Here is a 14,605-nt window from a genome sequence, read left to right on the forward strand (position 1 = left end):
TGGTGTTCCCAGGCTGGAGGACAGGCAGGCACTGCAGGTGAAATGTAGGTGAAATGTAGCAGGTGGCTACAGCCTGGCACAGCTGGGGATGGCTGTGCCACCTCTGCTCAAAAACCACACAAAGCCTGACATGGTTCCAATTTTACCTGCCCAAGCAGCTTTACATGGGCAGATCACCTAACTAGGGTATCTCTGGAGGATGCTGAGCCACACAGTGTGGATATACCTACCCTTTGATTGCAAAGAAAGAAATTATCTGGCTTTTTGAGGACAAATGTCCTCTCAATCTTGTTTTTCTCCTTTCTGTCCTACCTGTCCCTTCCTTTTGAATCAACAGGGCTAAATTCTGCCCTGATGTAAATCTCTGCTGATACAATTTGGTGTGATCTTGCAGAAATCATTGGCGTGGCTGTGGATTAATGCCAGCTGCCAGCGTGAGCAGGGTTTGGTGCATGGAGTGTGGCAGCCATATCTCACTGTGTCACGCTCTGCATTTCCAACCAGCACTGCAGGTGATAAGCAAATCCTGGCGAGAGGGTCCCTGTGTGAGCAGAGCAGCCTGCGTGTCCTTTCTGCAGCCAAGCCAGCCAGCCAGGCTGCGATTTTGGGATGGACACTGTGCAAAGGTTTTAGCCCATGGGGCTTCGCAAATGGGGTGGAAAATTTTCATTTAATACATTTTTTGCATCTCACACTTTAGGGAAAACAGGGAAGCGCGTTTGTGGCCACGATTTCCCAGGGGTGCAGCATAATCCAGGGAGTGGATGCTGTGTGCAGCACAGGGGGATGACTCATCCCACTCCTTGGTCCCTGCGCCGGCCACCGGCCACCGTGGACTCTGCACCTCCCACCTTGGGCTTTCCTGCCAGGGTTGCAGCTCCCCTTTTTGTTTGCCCCCAGCACCACACTGCCCAGCTACCCCAGCACAGCAGCAGGATTAGGGTGGGACAGGCATTGTGTTCCCTCCTGGAGCTGCCCAGCTGGGAGGTTGTGAAAGCAATCCACTCAAGGACGAGGCTGCGGTGGTAATTTTTTAAGTGGTTCCTGTCCTGTTGTCCTTCTCCCCCCTCAGAGCTTTCTCCTCCACCCCAAATACATTACAGATGAAAGGGTTAAGAGCTGCCTGGGCCCCCTGCTCGGAGAGAGGGCAGTTGCAGTGTTGTATCTAGACCCAGTGAGGATATATATAAATTCCCTTCGTCTCTTCGGATCTATTTATAGCACGGCAGGCAGTGGCAAAGGCTCTCCTCAAGGCTTCATCTCCTACAAACAGACTTCACAGACAGCAGAGAAGATAAATTTAGCACACGAGATTTCTTAAAGAGCCAGCAGCTCTGCGGGGCTGCCAGCCTGCCCTGCCACAGCCCCTGCCCCGATACCCCCACTGGGGCAGCCCTCTTCCACCTTCTTCTATCCTCCCACATTCTTCCCCCCTCCTCCCCATTTCCAATTTTATGCCCAGCTTCTCCCATATTCTCCCCCCTTCTGATCTCTTTTTCTACCATTGATGTTTTTTGCTTTTTCTTTTTTTTTTTTTTTTCCCTTCTCTTTCACTGGTTCACCATCTCATCCTGCCTGCTTTCTTGTTTTTTCTTTTTTTCCCCTCTCTTTTCTCTCTCCCAGGCCACAGGGCTCAGAAGATAAAGCTTTCTAGTTAACAGTTCACTGGTTATGCCTACATAGTAAAAAATGTGTAGCTTGATTAATGCCTTCCAGATGGTTAATTGAAAAAATAGGGGGAGAATGCAGCAATCTCTCCCCCCTCTCCAGCACTCTGCACACATCCATTGCACGGGAAGAAGACTGCATCAAAGGGTGAGGGGAGCAATAGATCTGAGAAACAGGGGCAGCCTGTAAACTCCAGGGCGCTGTTGCCATGCTGGGGAGTTAACTCTGTCCCTGCCTCTCATGCCCTCATCTATGCCAGCCCAAATCCCCCCATCCCAGAGATGTACAATATTCCTTCCTGAACAGCACACACACACCCTCCTGGCATCCTCAGCTGAACCTCAGCACGGGCACCACGCTGCCCTGTGTCCTCCCCCTGCTCCAGCGCCCCAAAGCAGCACCCACCCTCATCCTCTCCCCATATTTAGTTTCGGGGGGGATGCACACACACCCCCCCACACATCCCCCAGGTGTCTTTGATGACCACACAATGATTTGCACACTCTGTTAGTGGGGCCGTGGAGCAGGAGGGCTCTGCCAGAGCCCTCTGGGGTTTTGGGTTTGGGTTTGGCAGTGCCGAAGTGAGTACGATGCAGGGGCACGGGGATGGGGGGCTGTAATTAGGGGGTTTGGGGCAGCTTGTGAGGGAAGGGGGTGATAATGTGGTCAGCAATAGGTCAGTGCTGGGTGATGGAGCCAATCCATGCCCAGCCCCACGCACACGTGCCCATGTCTCCCTGCTCCACGCTGGCAGCCTCTCCTCTCCCCCCGAGCCGGAGCTGTGCCTGCTCCCGGTTCTTTGTCTCTCTGCAGGGAGAGGCAGAGCGGGCACACAGGTCCCTCCCCAGCCCTTACAGGAGATGCTGCCTGCCTGACGTGAGTCACGGAGGGTCCGTGCGGTGCCATTGGGGGTGAGCCGCGCCTGCCCCCCGCCCTGCACACCTCCCAGCCCGGATCTCCCTGGTTTCCAGGGAAACAGCGGCCCCAAATGCTGCCTGACTTTCACTTCTGCCTTTCAATTCTCCTTTTATTTTTTTTTTTTCCTAGTAAGAAAAAAGCAGACACAACAGATTTTTTTTTTTTAATTTTTATTTTATTTTTGTCCCTCTTTCCCTTTCAGGATCACCACCACGGCCGCCTGCATGATGGACCTGCGGAGGTACCCGCTGGACCAGCAGAACTGCACGCTGGAGATCGAGAGCTGTGCGTATGCCTCGGGCACATCCCCTGCCACGCCGTGCCACCTGATGCCACCCGCCCCGGCCACAGCTGCCCGCTCCTGGGGATGCCTCCCAGGGCTGCCACAGCACCGGGCTCTTCACCCGTGGGGGAAATTCCAGGGAAAACGGAGCTCTAGCATCAGGCTGGGCGTTAAAATCAGTCCCGGGAGAGTGGGGGAAGTCTCCCTTAGCTTAAAGGAAGCTGTCCTTGCTCATGGCTGGCTCCATTGCGTGTGGGAAGTGGCACCCAAGCCTTCATCCCTGCCTGGATGTTCCCTGGATGCCCATGGAAATCCTCTTCCAGCTGTGCTGGCAGAGCAGGTCCAGCTCTCCCTGATAAAAATGCACGGCAGGTTCCCTCCAGGGCTGGCCGGGGCAGCCTCGGGGGAATTGTCTGGGAACTGCTCCTTCCATCAGGGCAGGATCTGGGAGCTGCTCCTTCCATCAGGGAGGGATCTGGGAGCTGCTCCTTCCATCAGGGAGGGATCTGGGAGCTGCTCCTTCCATCAGGGCAGGATCTGGGAACTGCTCCTTCCATCATGAAGGGATCTTGGAGCTGCTCCTTCCAGCAGGGAGCTCCCACAGCTCCGTGGCTGGGGGATGCCCTCCCCATCCTACCCATGCAGGGTCAGGGGATGGAAATGAGGTCCTGCTGCAGGCCCCAGTGCCAGAATGTAATTCCTGCCACTCCTCAGCAGTTTGGGAGCAGGTTACAGTAGAACCAAGCAAACAGAAGGCAGGGAATTACCCACAGTTCCCCCTGTTGTGATTTTGTTCTTAATGGGTCATGTCAAGCCAATTTGTTCATCAAAGCTGCATTTCCTCACAATATTCCTGAGACCCAGAAGAGATGAAGAGATCCAATTGTTCCCTCCCTCAGAGCTTTTGTCTTTTACACACTTGCACATTCTCAATCTGCAGGGCTCCATTTTCTTTGCTTCCACTTGACTCTGGAACATCAATCCTTTCAGGGCTGGATTATAAAACAAATGTATTTTTAAAAACAAAACCAACCTAAACCCCAGAGAAAAAGCCCTTTTCTGATGCAGGGGTGGGAAGCAGCTGGGGGCTCTTACCTGTAGGAGATAAGCACTGCCTGTTGATCCCATCCCTCCACCCCAAAAATAGCCCTCACCACGTATACCCTGCCTATCTGTGTGCCAGGATCCAACAAAAACCTGATGAGGCAGGCTGCAAACAGACTGCTAATCTGACATTTTGAGACGTCACATCAATACTTTTCGATATTTCAGATGGAAATGACTTGTCTTTGTGAAACTTCGTTTACTTTTTAGAAGTAAAATGGAAATTTGGTTTTCTCTTTAAAGCTAGAAATCAAAGTGAAGCATTTATTTTTAGTCCAAGCAACCTTTCCCTTTAGGAACACTTTTTAAAAATGGCTTCATGAAAAACATGCTCGATTTCATATTGCATAATGCCATAATATAAAAAAAAATTAAAATACAAAAATTGGTACCCAACACCAGCAGGTCATAGAATAAATGGAATAGAGCTAGTTAAATGTGAGATCTCCTAAAATTAGTTACTGCAATTTGACATTTTCATTGCTGATCAGGAAGTAAATTTGAAGTCACTGCTGTTAAATCTGTGGCTGATGAAGATAGCAGCGCGCGGGGCTTCGCTGGCTGCGCACTGAATCCTCCCCAGTGGGAATCCATCCGCAAGGGCTTTGAGCACAGCCCAGCTCTGTGAGCTCTGGGCTGTGGGCAGGGCTGCAGGGCCATCCCCAGGGGCTGCAGCCACACGGGGAGCTGAGGGAGCTTCTGTGGCTCTGGCAGGAAGGGCTGGAGCGAGTCCTGTTATATAAACCTGGGGAGCCGTGAGTCAGAGCTCGGCTTTGATTGGCCTCTGAACGTGTCACTGAGATGGGGAGATGGGCTCTGCCTGTGTTTGGGCGCCAAAATTTAGGGAGGAAGCTGGGAAATCCGAAGAGGTTGAGGCAAGATGCTGGAAAGTGGTTCAAGGGCTGGAGCAGATGTTGTGCAGTGAGTGAGAAACGTCAACAGCTCAGTGTGGTTTGTTTACTGCAAGGGAGGTGCAGAGGTGAATTGTTTCCAGGCTGGGCTTACCTCTGCAGAGGGGGAACGCTGTGGGGAAAGGGCTTGGGAACCTCCTGGAGAAATTGGGAACAACCACGGGAGCCTGAGGGTCTGAGCCAGATGAATTCCTGTGTGAAATCCCACAATGTTTCTGAGCTGGGAGGGTGTTGGAGCTGCTGGAATCAGCAGGGCTGGGGGAGACCTGGGTGTTTCCTGCTGGTTCCAGCCTGGGGCTGAGTGATGCAAACACAGGTGCTGTGCACAGAGCTGGTGTGTGAGGAGGATGATAACCAAGGGTCCTGAAACCCTGTGGGCTCAAAGGTGTGAGGGTTTACCACTCTGGGAGCAGGAAAATGCCAGCTGGGGGAGGAGGAGGAGCCCTGTCTTAGCTGATTTCCATCAGAAGCAGATGTGGCATGGCATTTGGAAGACTGGATTTGTATTTTGGCACCCATGAATAGGCACAGCAACGAGTGAGAGCGCAGGATGTGGGCTTGGAGACTGCACAGTCATCAAATAATTCTGCTTGGGAGGACTCCTCGGGGTGTCTCTAGTCCAGCCTGCAGCTCAAAGCAGGGTCAACTATGAGATGAGGGCAGACTGCTGAGCCCTTTGTCCACTCAGCAGCTTCAGGATGACACTGTCCTTGAAGGTTCATCTCTGATCTGGGGTAACCCTTAGCCCCCAAAGAAGAATTTCTCCTTGGTGCTGCATTCAACAGCTCCTCATTGCCCTGGTGCCAGGTGCTGGCTGTGGTGGCACTCACCTGAGTGGCTGTGAGGCTGGCATGGCCTGTGCTGCCAGGCTGGGTGGCTAAGGCAGGCTGTGCTCCAGTGCAGGTGTGAACACGAGCTGTCTGTGGGCAGCTCATGCTCTGAAGGCAGCCTTGCCCCGAGCTGCACCAAAGCCTGGCCATTTCTTACTGCTCCCAGGAAGCTTTACTGAGAATCTGAGGCCACCCTCGTGCAGCTACAGCCAAAGGGCTTCAAAACACACAAGTGATTTTCAAGTTGTGATGAGCCCTTGCCCCAAGGACAGGGCAGGTCTGTGGACATGGCACTGCTGGGTGAGGAGTTTCATGGTTTCATCCCCTGGCCCTCATTCCCCACGAGTCCAGAGCACTTGGGGGTCACATTTGCAGCCCATGCAGCCCTGTCTGCCACCTATGTTTTGGGGTTAAAGCAAGAAGCTTGGCTGAGTTAGCAAACCCATGGCCCTGAAATGTAAGGGATGAATATTTGAGTCTGGCTCCCCTTCCTCTCTTCTCTCATTACTGCTCTTCTCAGCCAGCACTTGGTAAAACAGCCCCCAGCCTCAGAGACTGGATCTGAATTTTGACTGAGAAGACTTAGAAAAAGGAGGTGCTCTGATCTTCGAACTTCTTTTCAACTGCTGCTGTAGATCTCCTCCTCTCTGGGAATTTTCAATACTGAGCTGTCCTGTTTCCCCAGTCCCACCAGTCTGTACTGTGTGGTCTCCCCCTCCTGGTAGAAGGAGGCAGTTTTTAAAAAGCAAAATGCTGTGTTTGGTGCATTGGACAGAGGCTCTTTGTGCACAAGTCCCTGTCGTGTCAGCCACGGAGATCACATTGTGTAAGTCAAGGCTGGATGGGCCACACCTCATCCTTGCTCTGAATTCCAGCCAGATGTGGGAGTTTTCTGGCCAATTTTTCCTCTTCCCCTGGGGACTGCATTGCCAAGCTCAGCTGAAGAAAGAAAGTACATCAGCAGGGAGAGGCTAGGCTTGGTGTGGGCTTTCTTTTGGATCCTTTTTCCCAGATCCCCTTAGTGCAATTGGAGGTGTCCTCTGGTCCAGCCTGTCAGCTCAGCTCTCCCCGTGTGCTCCTTCCTCCCTGCAGATGGTTACACCGTGGATGACATTGTCTTCTTCTGGCAAGGGAATGACTCTGCTGTCACGGGGATGGAGGTGCTGGAGCTGCCCCAGTTCACCATCATCGAGCAGAGGCTGGTCAGCAGGGAAGTGGTCTTCACCACTGGTGAGTCTCTGGTGAAGGGATGCATGGAATGGGCAAACCTGCTGCTGATCAGTTGGTCTGAATCCCTCTGATTCACATGCTGGGCCACTAACTTAGGATCTAGGCTTCACCTTGGGGTTCCTCTAAAAAAAAAGTGTCTTCTGCACCCACCAGCTTTGCTTTTCTCTTTTTTTCCTTCCTTGCTTTTTTTTTTTTTTTTTTTTGTTTTTGTCTGCTTCTCTTCAAAGATTTTCAGGATCATTTTCCCTGCTGCAATTTTTCCCATTTCTTAGTCAAAATAATGAGTGAGCTCAGAACTTCTTCAGAAGATTCTCAGCCATCATCTGATTTTTATGTGGTTTACATCTGGGTCTCAAAGCTAATGTAGGTGCAATAGCAAGGAGAAAATATATCCATTGAGGAGCAAGTGGGTTATGAAATGATGCAAATCCATCTGTACATAGCAATAAAAGGGTTTGGAGAGAATACCTGGGACAATTCAGATGCTGCCAGCTGGAAAGTTGGAGGGGGGTGGATTTTTGGTTGCTGGTCTGAGGTGGAGTTCACTGCCAAAACAGCACAGCACACACCTGTCAAAAAAAGACTGGTGAAATATTGAGTTCAAGCCATACCAGTGGCACATGGTGGTGAAAGAACAATACCTCCTTTTTCCCAGTCTACATCCTTGATGGTTGAAAACTGCTGTTTTCTTGTTACTTTAGCTGCCAGCCAGGATTACACCCATATTTCAGGCTCCTGTGTTGCCTGAGGGACAGAGGTGGGCAGGAGAAATGATTTGGACTTTGTCTCACAGCAATGAAAGAGGCACTGCTTTGTCCCTGTCAAAATTAGCCTGCTCCAGTGGAAGGACTGTAAAAAGTACTTATTGTCCTCAATATCCTCATTAGGTTTGCTAAAAGATTAGGAGGAAGTTGCAACAACTTGAAAATAATAAAAAAGAGACCTTCAGATTAACTAACAGTACTCTATTTGCATATGAATTTGCCCAGTCTGACCATAACCCATTTTTAGAACAGCATGGGAAAAATATGATTCAGATCTTCATTGCTGTTTGGAGGCAGAGCTGGCACATGAAACATTGGAAAATCATCTTGTGGCACCCAAATATAGAGTTAAATCCTCCTGTGTAAGCCTCCATCATATTGGCTGGCACCATAACAGCAATTCCAGCACTGAGCAGCCATTCTCCCATGATGGCTGATATAATATAATAATGTCACTTATGTAGAGTTTCCTTTCTTCTTAATACTCTGGGGCAACTGAGCAGATTCTGAAGGGACCCCTTGCAAAAGCTGACCAGTTTGCAAAACAGCTGCAGAAACCAGGAGATTTCTCATTATTCCTGCCTCTTGAGAACTTTTTCTGGATAAAATTTCAATTCCTCACTTGAGGTCTTAGCACAAATCCAGCCTTGCCCTCCTCTCACACCGCATCCTCCTTTGATGTCTCACTGGCAGGTTCGTATCTGCGCCTATCCCTGAGTTTCAGGATTAAGAGGAACATTGGTTACTTCATCCTGCAGACCTACATGCCCTCCATCCTCATCACCATCCTGTCCTGGGTCTCCTTCTGGATCAACTATGATGCTTCTGCTGCACGAGTGGCACTGGGTATGGACCTTTTTGTTGTATTTTGGAGGTGTTTTCTTGAGGGAGATCAGCTGTAACAAAGAAAAGCCCTTTTCTTCATGAGGTAGCAATTAAGCAAGTCTGTCAAAGTTGTCATTCCAAATGGACATTTTTTTTTTTCTGAGAAAAACTTCAAATTTTCAGTCAGAAGAGTTACACTTTGGGAGGAGGGAGGTGTTTGTTTATTAGTACTTCCCAAAATGGAGTCTGTTTTATTTGAATCAGTAAAAGTCCTACCAAAAATTTCCTGGGTGAGAGTTTAAACTCTCTAAACCAAAATACAGATGATCACTGATTCTCAGGAATGTGGGACCCTGACATGCCCTGAGTTCCTTCACTCTGGTTTTCTTAAGAAGAGAAATCTGGGCCCATCTTTGTCAACAGATGTGCCAGGAGTGGCCTGTTGCATGATTAATGCTGAAGCTGGATGGCCAAAAAGTTGTATGGGAATGATTACAAGATGAAAGAAAGGAAGGAAGGGGCATTACACGTTTTTCTGATAGCTCAGACCCCATACAGACACTGCAGAAAAAGATCCTCAAGGCCAAGGCAAATGTGGGACAGCAGTTAAAGTCCAAGCTCTTCTTTGACACATGTTCCCCTAAATAGGAATGTTTTCCTATAAAAGGGGGGAAAAATGAGGTCTTTTAAGCAACAGAAGGGAAGTGGGGGTGGGTGGCAGATGAGGGTTTGGAAGGAGGAACAGAAGAAAGGGGGGATGGCTGGCATATGAGAATGGGGCCGTGCAACATGAGGGGAAATTCCAGGGCAATAGGAGAGGAAAGGAGGAGCAGGGCTGGACCTGTGAGTGGGACAAGGCTTGGAGAGGCAGTGCAGCTCATGTACAGGCTGGGTCTTACAGTAAAGCTTGGGGGCTTCAAGCAGCTCTAGGAGAAAGAGTTTGAGAAGACTCAGAGGAGGGGTGGGTTGTACAAAGGTATAAAGAAGGTGATTTGGCTTTGCCAGCTTGGAGAGGCTGGAGCAGGGGGACGGGGAGGGAAAAACAAGAACTTGGTAAATTAAAAGGGTAAGTTGCATTGACAGGAGTGTGGTCAGAGAGAGAAGAAAAAGAGATCATGGCAGACATTGTGGAAGCACAAGCAAGAGGGTGGAGGTGAGATGCACAGCTGTTGAGTTTCTGCTGACATCTGGACTCAAAGGAGAAGACAGAAAAAGAACATTGTAGATCAGAACTGCAACAGCTGCCCCTAAACTATTCCTGACAGTTCTCGACCTAACTTATCCATAAAAAGCTCCAAAAAAAGAAACTCCACAGCCTCCTCTGGTCACTTTATCTCCAGATTTACCTGCTTGCACAGTCAAAGAGCTCCTCTTTGCCCTAAGTCTCCATTGCAATTTGTTCACTTCTTGATGGAGACATGGAGAACATTCTATTCTCCCTCTCCTTGCCTCAGATTTCTGTATATTTAGACCATTGCCTAAATATAGACCATACTGTGTGTGTGTATAAATATATCTCCCTTCTGTTTACCAACTGAAGGCTAATAGTTCTTTCAGTCTTTTATCAGGAGTGACACCAAAGCACAGTGAGGGTGAAGGGGAAATAGGACAAGCAGAGGTCCAGGGTGCACAGAGAGCCATCACTGTAGAGGTGGGACTGAAATCACAGGAGGAAATTAAGGTAATGGAGATTATTAGGGCTGCCAACAGAGAGATGAGGAGGAAAAAAGGAGAAAAGAAGATCAGCAAGGTAGTAAGAACAGTTAGAGAGCAGAGGAAGACTAGGTTGAAGGGGAAGAGTTACCACCCCCAAAAGAAGTGTGAAGGCTCGTTGCCTTGTTTTTGGAGATGGCAGAAGACTCTCAAAGAGGTAGGTCTGAGGCCACTCTGACAGTCCAGAGAAGGGAGGAGTCTAAGAAGAAGCTGAAGAAGAGGACTGAAGCTGTGAGAGTAATCATAGTGAATCAGGCTTTTGGAACCGAATAGATGAGGACAAAAGTGTTCACAAAATGCTTATTTAGGATGCAAGAAATGTGAGGAGGCCTATAAAGGAGAGGGTGAGAACCATGGGAGGAATGTGTCCAAGTGATAATTGATGTAATGAATGGTAAAGCTGGTGAGAGGAAGGTGGGAACTGATGGGGTCAAGGACAGAAGCCTACAAGGCAGGCAAAAAAACCCAGAATGCCATGAAGAGGAAATCTCTTCACTCTTTCTCCAATTCATGGCATTGGAAAGACACAGCAGCTTATAAACTCATGATGCCGAGGATGCTGAGGCATTCAGTAACACATGCTAAAGCTGATGAGTTCATGAAGGAGACAAAAAGGAGGAGAAGAGGGTAAAAAAGAGCAAAACTGAATGTTTCCTACCACACTGAGAGAAAGAGGGATGATCAGGGGGACTTAAAGAAACAGGGATGCTGATCCCCATCATGCTGATGATGCGCAGCTTTGACACTTTCTCCAACTGTCTGCTGCTGGATCATTTTCTGCAGCAATTCGTGGTGGGCATGTGGGCTTAGAATAACGACAGTGGCACTGCTCCCATCCCTCCTGAGGCTGCCCAGCTGGAAGGAGGGACGTGGAAGCTGAGAACAGCATTCCAGGAAACCATCCCACGTGGGTAACAGAGCACCTGCCCTCTCCTCACAGGGGTCACCACGGTGCTTACCATGACAACCATCAACACCCACCTGCGGGAGACTCTCCCCAAGATCCCCTACGTCAAGGCTATTGATGTTTATCTCATGGGCTGCTTCGTCTTCGTGTTCCTGGCCCTCCTGGAGTATGCTTTTGTCAATTACATATTCTTCGGGCGAGGGCCGCGGCAGCAGAAGAAGCAGAGCGAGCGCGTCAGCAAGGCCAACAACGAGCGCCACCGCTACGAGGAGAAGAGGGTGAGAGAGCAGGTTTGTCCTCTCCTTTCATTGTGGCAGGAGAATTCAGGCTCTCCACTGGGTGAGCTGCAGAGCAGCCTTTGTGCTCATCACGAGAGAGGAGCCCCGGTTTCCCTTCTCTGGTGATTACTGGGAATTTTTCCGCCTTGATCATCCTCATCCCGTCGCACCAGAGCCCTCCTCTTGCGTGGGGCAGGTATAGCCAAAAGTCCCTCTGTGGCTTTTGGTCCTCCTGTGCTGGCAGAAGGCACTTCCCCACTGAAAAATTTGCTGCAAGCACAGGTGGCTGCTCCTTCTACCCCAGAAGCAGAGGACAACCCTCAAATGCAGCTTGCTCAGAGCTCACAAATGACCCCATTAGAAGTATAGTCACCAAACTCTGGGGAAGAACAGGAACTCCCCAACACCATCTTTTAAGTATTAAAGGCATTGCTTTATTCTGGCCAGGATGTGCAGTGGAAATCATACCAACCACACGTGATTCTTTACCAGAATTTTCACATATTTATATGTTTAAAAAAACACCCCAAATAAATTTTCATTCTTTGGTTCTGAATTACACAATTCTTAGTATTTGATCTCCTATTGGTTATTGATTTCTTCAATGCTATTTTTAGTCCTTGTACTTTGGCTCTCTTATCAATCTTTTCCCAGACTGGGAACCTGCCAGGGTTTTAATATCTGTTAATGTCTCTCTATCTCCTGTGTGTCTTCTGGCTGCTTCCAACCTGTGGATATTAATCTCTCAGAATCTAGGAATCTGCTTTTTGTTAATTGAGACCTCACCCAGTGAGACTCAAACCCTCAGTGAACAGAATCTTTTGAAGATAAACCTCAATTTCCACCCCCCTTTGGCAAAGGAGAACCAACCCATGACTAAAGTTAATTTTTTATAAGTTATATAATTTCCAATAGTATTGCTCCCCAGAAATCTGTTCAGAATCACCCCTAATGGTACACAGGACACCCAGTATTGTATTTGCTGGGAAACATCCCAATGAAGGCAGGAATGATGAATCTGACTCCATGTTCTCAGAAGGCTAATTTATTACTTTATAATGCTATATTATATTAAAGAATACTATACTGTACTAAAGAATACAGAAAGGATACTCAATGATAATAAGATGATAATGAAAGCTCCTAACTCTTTCCAGAGTCTCGACACAGCTTGGCCCTGACTGGCCAAAGAGTCAAAACAACTCACACCAGAATCCAGTTGTTAGGAAAATTAATCCACAAACCCCAAGAGGTTTATGTCCAAAAAGGAGACAGAGGAGTCCTTTGACTTTATTTGAATAAAGGGAGAGCCCATGGGGATTTCCCCTGGGATCTCTCCAATTTTTGGAGGATGCAGCCTCCTTTTTATTCCAATTTCCCAGCCACATATCCCTTCTCTCTTTTCCCATTGGCTAAGGTACTTGAGAGGTTCAGACTTCCCAGAACTCCTGATACCAAAGATTGCCCTCTAATGTATAACCCTCCCTTTTAATTTTATTTCTTAGAAATTTAGTTTTTCTTCCCCGTTGTTTCTTTTATCTTTCAATGTCTAATTTCATTTATCAGCAAACCTAAAGTTTATTTGTAAAAGCAAATCTCTTTTTCCATTCATCAATCAGTGGAACCCTTCCCATTGTTTCTTTTACCTCCCTGTGCTGGTTTTATCTACCAGCAGACCCACAGCTGGTTTGGAAAGACAAATCCTCTATTCCTCTCACAATGAAACAATCACCTGTGGGTAAACAATCTCCAAACACATTCCAAAGGAGCAAAACACCGGAGAAGCAAATCAGATAAAAATTGTTTTCCTTTTTCTCTGAGGCTTCTCAGCTTCCCAGCAGAAATATCCCAGGCAAAGGGATTTTTCCAGAGCATGTGAATGCCACAACCCAGTGCCTCTGTGTCTGTGTTCCCCATCCCAGGTTGACCCTTACGGTAACATCCTCCTCAGCACGCTGGAGATGAACAACGAGCTGCTGGCCACGGACATGATGAGCAGCGTGGGCGACTCTCGAAACTCTGTCATGTCCTTCGAAGGCTCAGGAATCCAGTTCCGCAAGCCGCTGGCCTCTCGGGATGGCTTTGGCCACCACCCGACCCTGGACCGCCACGTCCCGCTGAGCCACCACGCCGCCGCCCGCAACCGCGCCAACTGCCGCCTGCGCCGGCGGTCGTCCAAGCTGAAGCTCAAAATCCCAGACCTGACAGACGTCAGCACCATTGACAAGTGGTCACGGATCATTTTTCCAATCACTTTTGGATTCTTCAACCTTGTTTACTGGTTGTACTATGTAAATTGATGCCTGCGGCCTCCGAGAGAGATAATAGGGACAGACACTCAGACAATGACAACACAGGAGTGTTGCGGTCTTTTGGGTTTGGGTTTTACTCTTTACTATCATTGTCATTTATTCCTATGGTTCATTAGATTTATTCTAAGCTTACTCTTCTCTTTTCAGCACATGTAGAACCACGGAGTGTGGGGTGGGGTAAAGGGAGAGAAAGGTACGGGAGGGGGTTTGGTTTCAGGGAGGGATGTGTTTGTCTTGATTTTGGTTTCCTGCTGAAGGACTTACACCATTGTAAAAAAGAAAAAAAAAAAAAAAAAAAAAAAGCAAACCAACAAAAAACAACAAAAACCAAAAAAAAAAAAAAGGAAAGAAAGAAAAAAAAAAAAGAAAAAAAGACAGGAAAAAAAAAGAAAAAAACACACAAAAAAACCCCAAAACTAAGAAAATTAAAAAAAAAAAAAAAGAGGGGGGAGATTTAAAGAAACTGAGTCAAAAACTGGTGGGGGCGATAGGTTATCTTTGGCTGTGCTCACTAATGCTCTATCCTCACTTCCATTTCACTACTGAATTTCATCTTTCACTTTTCAGTCTTATTATATATTTTTTAATCTTTCTTCTATCACTGTTCTTAACCCCTTCATGTTTATTCTTTCATGGATTCATGAGGTGATGGGGTTTCATTCTCACGCTATGAGATTTTTCTTTTCTTTTTCTCTCTCTCCCTCTCTCTTGCTTACAAGCCTAAAAGAGTCTTTTAAACCAACAAATAAAAAGAATATTTATTTTGGAAGAGCTGGGAAGGGAGGGGAAGACGAGGCAATTATTTGGGAGGGAAGGGACAATGTGGGGTTTATGGGAGGGGGGGGAGGAGGGAACTTATCAA

General features: G+C 48.1%; 1 protein-coding gene across 2 annotated transcripts in view; it reads left to right on the top strand.

Annotated features, from left to right (window-relative positions):
- The window catches only part of LOC103824233 (gamma-aminobutyric acid receptor subunit beta-4), a 76,462-nt gene extending 62,412 nt beyond the window's left edge, over nt 1-14,050 (top strand). Inside the window, exons 5-9 of one of the 2 annotated variants that reach the window (XM_009099469.4) lie at nt 2,789-2,871; nt 6,807-6,944; nt 8,402-8,554; nt 11,187-11,443; nt 13,354-14,050. In XM_009099469.4, the coding sequence (XP_009097717.1) occupies nt 2,789-2,871; nt 6,807-6,944; nt 8,402-8,554; nt 11,187-11,443; nt 13,354-13,731 (1,009 nt within the window). In that variant the 3' untranslated portion in view covers nt 13,732-14,050. The remainder of the gene's footprint in view (nt 1-2,788; nt 2,872-6,806; nt 6,945-8,401; nt 8,555-11,186; nt 11,444-13,353) is intronic. The other variant, XM_009099470.4, reaches the window with a different exon arrangement.
- The last annotated feature ends 555 nt before the right edge of the window (nt 14,051-14,605 follow it).

Source organism: Serinus canaria, chromosome 4A (genome assembly GCF_022539315.1).
Source record: "Serinus canaria isolate serCan28SL12 chromosome 4A, serCan2020, whole genome shotgun sequence".
NCBI lineage: Eukaryota > Metazoa > Chordata > Aves > Passeriformes > Fringillidae > Serinus > Serinus canaria.